Raw genomic sequence first — 10401 nt, forward strand, 5'->3', positions numbered from 1 at the left:
GCCGTGGAAATGAACCATGTTGTGTTACTTCCGGTTCCATCTGCAGCATCATCCGCGTCTCCTCGTACTTTTGTCAGGCCAGCATTCCACTGGGAGATACCCGCGCTGCCCTCAGATATCAGCGTTAGTGGGAACCCCTGAGACAGTACACAGAGGGCCTGATTCCTGACCGCACACTACTCCTCCGCTACCGGAGACCATGCACAGCCAGTGGCCACACACAGAGGGGCCCCATTCCTTACCGCACACTACTCCTCCGCTACTGGAGACCGTACACAGCCAGCGGTCAGACACAGAGGGGCCCGATTCCTGACCGTACACAGCTAGGGGCCAGACACAGAGGGGCCCGATTCCTGACCGCACGCTACTCCTCCGCTACCGGAGACAGTACACAGCCAGCGGCCAGACACAGAGGGACCCGATTCCTGACCGCACACTACTCCTCCGCTACCGGAGACCATGCACAGCCAGTGGCCACACACAGAGGGGCCCCATTCCTTACCGCACACTACTCCTCCGCTACTGGAGACCGTACACAGCCAGCGGCCAGACACAGAGGGGCCCGATTCCTGACCGTACACAGCTAGGGGCCAGACACAGAGGGGCCCGATTCCTGACCGCACGCTACTCCTCCGCTACCGGAGACAGTACACAGCCAGCGGCCAGACACAGAGGGACCCGATTCCTGACCGCACACTACTCCTCCACTACCGGAGACCATACACAGCCAGCGGCCACACACAGAGGGCCCGATTCTTGACCGCACACTACTCCTCCGCTACCAGACACCATGCACAGCCAGTGGCCACACACAGAGGGACCCGATTCCTGACCGCACACTACTCCTCCACTACCGGAGACCATACACAGCCAGCGGCCACACACAGAAGGCCCGATTCCTGACCGCACACTACTCCTCCACTACCGGAGACCGTACACAGCCAGCGGCCAGACACAGAGGGGCCCGATCCCTGACCGCACACTACTCTTCTTACTCCTTAATAAAAGGACACACATACCACTCACTTCCACTCCACTCGTAAGTACTGTGGATATTTCATATTGAGTGGATTGAAAAGCCTAATCAAGGGGTAAGGGAGAGATAAAGGTTGGGAACCGCTGGTATATAACAATGGGTTCTTATTTTCTTGTTCAGTCCATGGAATTTGTCTTAATGCTGAATAACTGAATTCTCCGAATTAGAGTGGGCTACCTTTAAAGTCTTAAAAAGTAAATGCGGTCGACCTCCCAATTTCTCATGGACATGACGGCTTTCTCCTAGAACCCAACCTTGTATCATACATACATATATGTAGCACATATCCATCTAACAAACCCACTCAATGCATGAGCGTGATGGTTTTTATTACAAGGTGGTCTGCAGACATTTATGTCGTGGTTACGTGCTCAGATTGACGACACTGTCAGCAGTGATCTTGTGGAGGATGAGGCCGTAACATCATCTCTAACATATTGGCGGGCAGTATATTCCCGAACGTTGGCGAGTCCTGGCACCACGCAACAGCTGAGGGCACTACGGTTGAGTCTCATGTCTTGGGCGCTGTACCACTCGCCCTTCTTCTCATCATAACACTCCACATTGCGGATGGTGGTGAAGCCATTGAATCCTCCCACCACGAAAAGGAGGTCGTCCACAACCTCGAGGCCGAAGTTGCTACGTTGATTGTACATACAGGATACCATGCGCCAGGTGTTGGTGGTCGGACTGAAAGCCTCAACAGTGTGCAGACGATTGGCTCCATCAAAGCCACCTACCTGTAAGAAACAAAACGTATCAGCTAAATAAAAGCCCATCAAAATGGCTTGCTTCCACTTTGAGCTGTGACTGTTTTTACATTAATTTTGAGCTGTGGCAGTTTCTACTTTCACTTTGAATTTGTTACTGGGAAAAATTTACCGCGCTCCATGGGAATGGCACTCATCACAAGGAAAGATAGAACAATAGAATTTGGCCACATTTCAGGTGGGGATTTGGGCTGAAATCAGGACTATACAAGGTTTTATATTCCTTGGTAAAAGCATACTTTCCTTCTCTGCCTCTATGACCAGGATGCTCCCAGGACCTCGATGGCACAGACCAAATCATTGTGTCTTGGTGGCTCCACCCTCCATTGTGCACAAAACATAGCATTGATTGGGTCACAATGACCCAATGATTCACTGCATTGCAAACCCCTCCCTACTAATCAGGGGTGTTTTAAGAGAGGCAGAGGTCCTGTGCAGCCTCCTCCAACCTGGCCCCTCCCTCTCTGCCTGGCGCTCAGACTCCACTGCACATTTCCGTAAACGTGGCACAGATTTAAAGAAATGGGAGCAGCATGTGCGGTGTGGGCCCTGCTGGGTCTCAGGGACCCGTGTGCACTGCACACACTGCACCCATTATAAATAGGCCCCTGCCCTTAAGCTCCTTCTTGCATGTCCCTTTGGAGGTTAAAATGTTACAAAAATATGCTATAATTTTTTCAATTGCAGGAATGAATAAATATACTGTGTGACTGTTCTAGTAACGCACATTCTGCTGAAATACTGTCCAAGCAAGTTTATGTCAGTTACTTGTAATGGTCACAAATGTAAAACTACTGAACACAGCAGTATCTATGAAAGACGTAGGAAGAAGACGCAGCCAGATGACACCTGAACTACGACCTCAAGCGAACGTACTGCCTGCCCGCAGCCACATGGTAAGTGTCTCAGCCTATGCTGAAAACTGTGTGCACGTAAGTGGGAGAACCAATGAGAATCCACAATCACGGACACTGCAGCTTCTGATTGGTCCCTGTTGTGGCCATTTTCAATCAAGTGGTGGCCAAACAACCGCTGCAAACCTCAAGCCTATTTTCTAAAACCTCCACCCCTTGAGTGGCATTATGGCACCTTGACACGGTTAGGCAAAGTGTTCTCCTCATTAACGTTAGACTATGGAAAATATAAGAGCATATAAATAATATTTCACGCTCACCACATAAACTTCATCTCCATAGGCAATTACCCCAACGCCACTGCGCGGACTTCTCATTGGGGCGATAACGTTCCATTGCCCGATCTCGGGACAGAAAACCTCAGCAGTGATCAAGATGTCGTTGCCAGTAAATCCACCACATATATAGACCTGCAAAGAAAGATTCACAAATGTGTTCACAGCACTTACAAGTTGCATAGATGCAGGGGCGCCGACAGGTCAGCCGGGCCCTGGTAAAAATGGAGGGTGTGTGGCCACCGAATGGGGGCGGGGCCATGTCTCCATGATTAAAAAAAAACAAGAGGAAGAGAGGACAGGCTACCGCTGCAGGTGTCTCTCTCCCCAGCTCAACACACGCACTGAGCAGTATGTGCTGAGCTGGGGAGAGAGGCTGTACTGTGGTGGCTGCCTGTAGGGGCGGATTGGCCCGCCGGGAAACCGGACCATTTCCTGGTGAGCCGGCCCAAAACTCATTAAAAACAGGCTGGCCGCTCCCCCGCCTGGGCCGTGGGCAGGGGCCGTGGCACCTTGCTCAAATCCAAAATGGCCGTGGAAGGGCTGCGCACAGCACCTCCCATGAGCCTTCAAGCTGGCTCCAAGCTCCCGTTCCCCCTCCGCCCGGCTAGCAGAAAGAAGAAGCAGCAGGTGAGCGCCCCCCCCCCCAGGAAACTTTCCGGGCCGGTTTCAAGTGCCAAACCGCCCCAGGCTGCCTGTCATCTCTCTCCCCACTTCCTGGCTCCCTGCTTGGGCCTCTACAGCAGAACCGGCCCTGGGTAAAAAGTACCCACTCCGCCCTCTCTTGACGCCACTGCATAGATGGGATCCGATACGTAATCCCGGCGGTCGGGATCCCGGCGGTCGGAATCCCGACCGCCGAAATCCCGACATGGGGGGGACGTGGATCGCCCCCCCTTGCGGGCTCGCAGCGCTCGCCACGCAGCGGGCCCGGTGCCTCGCTACGCTTGGCACGCTATTTTATTGTCCCTCTATGGGTGTCGTGGACACCCACAGAGGGAGAAAGTTTCGGGATTTCGGCGGTCGGGATTCCAGTGTCGGGATTCTGAACGCCGGGATCCCGACCGCCGGCAAATTGACCGCATCCCCATAGATGAATTGCATTAACAAACCTATCCATTGTAATATAATACGGGAGTTCTTTCCTAACGGTTAGTCTAATAACATCGGCAGAAAGATCGATGAAAGCGAGCGCCAGAATATCTTCTACCCCTCCAAGTGCCTCCAGCGGGTACAGCGTTATCCTCTTACCTTTCCATTGAGGGTGGTGGCACTAGCGTCACTCCGCTGCTCATGCATCGGGGCGATTAATGTCCACTGATTGGTCTCCGGCTCATAACGCTCCGCAGTATTCAGCCGGTCAATGCCGTCAAAGCCGCCCAGAGCATAAATGTGGTTATCATGGACGGTGACGCTGACGTAACAGCGTTTCCAGTGCATCGGGGACACTTCCCGCCATGTTTTGTTGTGCGGATCGAAGCGACTCACGCTGTTAAAGTAGTTAATGCTATCAAACCCCCCAATGATGTACACATAGCCTTGCAGGTACGCCGTTCCATTATACGCCCTGGGGGTCTCTGTGTCACATCCAACATTCACCCAACTGTCCGCACGAGCATCATAAGCCTCAATGGTGTTAGTGGGGCTACCGCTCCAGCCTCCAACAGCCAATAAGATCTCGTAAGGAAGGCGTGGCCTAGTCTGTGGGTGTGTGAGGTTAGAGTTGGTGGCGCCATGCATGTTAAGATCATACATGTTCTTCAGAGCATTAATAATAATCGGTTTGCAGTCTTCATTGTCTGTCACATACTCATGGGTTTTGACTCTATTCATGAGGTAAACTGAATCCATGAACGCCAAACGGACCTAGCAAGGAACGTAACATTGCATCAGTTACATCTCATTATCAGACAGATTTATATTTCACTCAGATACATAGAGGCATATTTATGAATTATTGTCTTTTAGTTGCAGCAAAAAGCATGGTCGGCTGATAATGTATGCACCAGCAGCCATTATCAGGGAGGGATCTTGAGGAACCCTCTCCCAGTGATTTCTGGGAAAATATGTGAAGATGGCATTAGCATTAGCACCTATGGGGGACTGCAAGATCTGCAGATCTTGCAGTCCCCTGTCAATAAATGCAGAGGATACTTAATATTTGTGGGTGGCCCCTATTTTCTGGGGATATCACATAAATAATCTTTCACAAATGGACCGCACATTCTCTTTGACATTATCGATAAGGTTTATGTGATACAGTGAGTGACAGGTGGAATAATTATGTAAATGTCAGCTCTCTTAGTGCCCTGGACGTCCCCATCTGGCGCCATTGTGTTATCCACTTTTAGGTTGGAGAGTTCTAGTTAGGACCAATGTAAATGTATTGTCATCTACCGTAATTTTATGAACGCCCATGCAACTTAAATGTGGCCCCTTCCCCGCTCCTTCTGTAGTGAATACTGAGCAAAAATAATTATTTAGAGGATGTGCTGTTGCTGTCTTCCTACATGTGAATAGTATAGCAGTATATAGGTTCCGTCATAACATCACGCAACAATACTGTATACATCTGCTAATGGGAGGAGCAATTGTTACTCAGTAACTTATTCTGATTGACTCGCAAGGCTGCATAATTCGCAGGCTTGCAACTCCGCCCACAGTGCCGGCCGCCCCATCCTCGCACGCACAACCCCCCGCATGCCTGCGAATGATCTGCATAATCATCCATTCGCAGACGGGTAGAAATCATTCGATGGTCTGCGACCATCGAATAATTTCTCCAGTTGCCCGCCCCCCGCCCCCGCGTCACGGCCTCATTAGCATGAGAACGCCCAGCATTTTCATTGGAACGCTCATGCAACACTGGGCATTCCCATATGCTAATGGAGCTGCCTGGTGCCCCCGCCCTTCTCCGCCCCCTGTGTAGGGGGCGTGCACCCGGGGAACAGAATGTTCGCTGTGGGTGCACGCACCCTGCGTCTGCACATGTGCAGAAATGCGTTGGCGGAGACGCACACCATCGGTCCTCCTAGGCGAACGTACGGAGGACCGAATCAATCAGAATAAGGTCCTAAGTCTGGGAAATTCCCGTTTGAGCAAGCGAAGAACCTAATTCCGACCCAATAGCAAATCTCCGCAAATCACAGTTTAAAGCCCCATACACACTAGAGGATATAGTCAGAGATATCGTTCAGTGACGTCATCGGGTCATTTGGCTGTACAGCTGCATGTTCAGCAGACAACAATCATCATTAATGATATTGAGTATACACACTAGAGGATATCGGGAAAGGTATCGGTCAGAAGGGGCTTTCTGCACAATATTGTTTACCGATTCCAGATCACACATCTCTGCGGGAACAGTGCATAGACCAGAAGATGGATGGAGATACCTCAGATAGAAGGATGGACATATACTTCTTCCGGGCTGTTACATCATGATTGATCCATTTGATGATGGCCTCAAATAAAATGTTCTCCTGCTTGATGTTAAGTTCATCTTTCTCTATGAGGTCTTCAAGCTCCATCACTGAAAGCTTCAGGAACTCCTGTGAGGTCTTCACGATACCTTCAAAGTTGTTCATGATGTACCTGTAGGCTTTGTGTCTGAGGTCTGGGCAATGATAATTCTCAGTGAACTTCCAGATGCCAATACAGTTTTCAAAACCAAGTTGGCCGATCATGAAGTCAGAGCAGGCTTGTACAATGCCCATGACGTTCAACTGGTCAGCTGCGATGAAGAGTTCTTGCGCGTCGTTGGTGGTGATGGCCATCGATTGGGTGTAGGCATAATCAATGATTAGTCTCATCATATCCGGGGAGATGCCGGGGATCTTATAGTCTTTCTTCTCTGAGTTGTTCCATCTACTGGAAAACAGTGCTCTGTCGGGGGAGAGGAATATTATTATGACCGTGTAACTGCCCCAAACATACCATCTCATGCCACAAATTCTTGTGCCCAGCAACAGGTTATTCATTCAGCATTATAGACCCTCATAGTGAGGTCTATATTGCAGTGTAAAAATAAAGCACTCAGTATTTTCCCTGCACAGAAACAAAATAACTCACCCAAATCTAACTCTCTGCACATGTTACATCTGCCCCACCTGCAGTGCACATGGTTTTGTCCATTTGAGAAGGAATTTGCCTTTAGGAGTGAACCAGAATAAGCCCCAATGCCTATTCTGGTTCACTCCTAAAGGCAAATTCCTTCTCTAGTTTATCTTTAGTTTTTTTTTATGGGTCATGGCCCCACCCCTCATGGAGGCCCCGTCCCCCCTGATGGCCACAACCCCCACAAAAATGAAAAAACTCTCCCAAGGTCTCTCACTCTCTGATTCTCACACCCTATTACTTGGCCCCGCGTGTGTATTCACACGACGACTCCTTTTCTAAGTTATTTGACGTTAATAAACATCTAGTAAAAGTCAAGTTCTGTCTCGGCGTGACCAGGGCTGGCGCCACCACTAGGCAGCCTTAGGCATTTGCCTAGGGCGCCGGCCACTGGAGGGAGGCATGGGATTAGCTCCCCCCCCCACTTGGAGCCATATGAGCTGCACACCCCCCCCCCCCCCAGACTCTGCGGCGGCGGCCGCTTCAAGCTCTCCCTCCCCCTTTACTTGGCAGCGGCGGCCGCATCCCCCCCCCCGGACTCTGCGGCGGCTGCTTCAAGCCCCCCCCCCCTGGACTCAGCCCCCCTGTGAGCAGGTAAGCGGCAGGGCCCTGGCCGTGACCGCAGTTTAAGTTGCATCAACTATGCAATGGGGGGCGGTGATAGACTGTTGGGGGACGGAGATAGATGTGTCCGGACCACTCGAGGACGGCGGCGGCGTCTGGGCCACCCCCTGCCATCACAGGTTGTAGTTTAGCAAGTCTTCGCTAAACTACAACCCACACTGAATTGGCCACTGTGAGTGGTATTGCTAAGGGCCAGTACTTGGGTGTGTGCTCAGTGCGACCGACAGATGCGCAGTGTACCGATAATCACTCAACCCCATAATTGCATCTCTGAATGAGGCCCATGGTGACAAGCAGAAGTCAGCACACTGGGGTTAGCAATACTGCGCTACAAGTACTTTGCATGGTAAGTGACTGCACTGAGTATACATACAGTGGCGGATCCAGAGGGGGGATGCAGCACAGTTCAAAATTCAAATAGGGGAGCCACACCAACTGCCAGTGAGTCAGTTTGGAATAACAGTTGGTGGCAGTGGGTGTGGCTCCCCTCTTTGAATTTTGAACTGTGCTGCATCCCCCCTCTGGGGCCACTATTGCATACATAACATTTCCTGCTACATTTAGTGGTAAATTTACTAAAGCTTCTAAAAATGAAAAGAAGTGATGTTGCCCAACCAATCAGATTCTGTCTATCATTTTCTAGGATTAAAAAGAGAAATGATAGACAAAATCTGATTGGTTGCTATGGGCAACACTACATGTAATTTCTAGAAGCTGCACATGTGAATTGGGTTTATTTCCCGCGATTTATGTCACTCATACCAGTGTAGGGGCACCTCTAAATTGCTCCGTTGCTACATCTAGTTTCTGCTGGCAAGCACACTTGAATCCCCCCATAGAGGCGAGGAGCAGTGCTACCCTTTTATTATATAGAATGCTAGTACATGTAGTAATCCTTGCCCTGCTTCACTAATCTATAGGGAAGAATAACGCTGCAGCACAGGGGTCATTATTTACCTCACACACCAACGTCTCTACATTCGCCCCATGTGTCATTCATCTACATGATCACAGCGGCTACAAATTGCTCCTAGTTTGTGTTAGGAGCAGAATGTAATATAGGGAACTGTAGGACAGACATACAGTACCTGCAGGAACCTAGCCCCATCCAGAGGTGTAATGGGAGCACAGTATTCCCACACCAGAGGCTGAGAATACTGCTCTGTGCTGCAGGAGGACCCTGCTCCTTCCTCTATCACACTCATTGTCCTTTACCAGTCCCATCCCTAACACAGATCAGGTTACGCCCACCATAGGTCTCTAAAGGTGGCCATACATCAGAAAGATATTGTACCCAATCATACAATCTCAATTGATTGTAAAATAGATTGTATGCAGAGTGTGAGTACATTGTGTGTCCGAAAACCACCAAGGACTGCCGGGGAGTTGAAGGGAAATTGGACACAATCATGAGCGCTATCAATCTTAAAATCAATCTGTCTGATGTATGGCCACTTTAATACTAACTGTAACAAATCACTATGTACACTGACCTAAAATACGGACTACAGCCGCACAGAATGATCTTATGGGCATTGTACTCCTGACCATTGACTTTGATGATAACGTCACAGAGTTCTCCATCCAGTCTCATCTTGTTCACAATACAGTCGCCCATGGCGCTAATCTTGTGCTCTGAGCGGCTGGTTTGGGGCACTGGGGTGTTATCTTAGTTGTCTATTGCACCGTCTGAGGATGGCCACTGCGATCCCTGTGTCTGCTCCTCCCCTCCAACTGACACGGAACCTTGCCGGTGCTGAGGCCCCACAGTGACATCATAGTACAGGTCACCGTGGCAACCAATGGTACACATGCAGCATGGCCATACACATAGATATTACTTATTATTGTTTTACCTTAATCAGTAGAAAAAGTGGAGGGCGGTTATCCGGCAATTATTGCACATTATTTGTTCTATATCCTACTGACATAGTAAGCCGGGATCAGTATAGGCGGGATCATAGTAACATGGTAATTAAGGTTAATAAAAGACGTTAGTCCATAGAGTCCAATCTATCTGACATGTAACTACTGACGTGAGTAAGTCATATCTATAGGATTCCCTTCGTGCCCCAATATGTATCCAGGAGTTTGGCCCAAAAATGGCTGGAATTTGAATCCCGGGATTATAGCTTCCAATCCCAGGATTAGCCTTAAAGTGCCCATACACTAGTAAGATTTATCTTCAGATCTGGCTGGTTGGAACAAAAACATGGTAACATCTAGATGACAGTTTGGCAGTTTTCCAGCATTTCCAAGCAAATGGTCAACTGTCATTTGCTCTCATCCGTAACCATGTTTTTGTTCCAACCAGACAGATCTGCAGATAAATCTGTGTGTGTATGGCCACATGCGTAATCTAATGCCAGGCATTGCACTAGGGGGGCTAGAGGAGATAGTTGTGCCATCCAGAGGAATAGCTCGGTGACATGGTGCCTGGAGCAAGGGTATGTTTCGGCACCCACATAGCAAGTAGTGGGGCAGATGTATCATAGCAGCGCTTATCGCGCCGCTATGATACTTCCTGCTTCGCCTCAATAGCGAGGCGAAGCAGGAAGGGACATCGACAAGATGTATTAACATCTTGTCTGCCGAAGCGGGGGAGCGTTAACTCCCCCCTTCGGCGATGTCCCTTTCTGAAGATAGCGCATCAGTTAATACTGATG

General features: G+C 49.7%; 1 protein-coding gene across 1 annotated transcript; it reads right to left on the reverse strand.

The window, feature by feature from the left end:
• Nucleotides 1-1348: 1348 nt before the first annotated feature.
• KLHL10 (kelch like family member 10) lies at nucleotides 1349-9497 on the reverse strand. The gene is made up of 5 exons (XM_083155609.1): nucleotides 9229-9497; nucleotides 6391-6880; nucleotides 4247-4861; nucleotides 2981-3130; nucleotides 1349-1776 (listed from the first exon to the last, which is right to left on the reverse strand). Exons 1-5 carry the CDS (start codon nucleotides 9351-9353, stop codon nucleotides 1408-1410), a joined length of 1749 nt encoding a protein of 582 aa, XP_083011735.1. The 5' UTR covers nucleotides 9354-9497; the 3' UTR covers nucleotides 1349-1407.
• Nucleotides 9498-10401: the final 904 nt, after the last annotated feature.

Source organism: Crinia signifera, chromosome 8 (assembly GCF_055691185.1).
Source record: "Crinia signifera chromosome 8, ASM5569118v1, whole genome shotgun sequence".
NCBI lineage: Eukaryota > Metazoa > Chordata > Amphibia > Anura > Myobatrachidae > Crinia > Crinia signifera.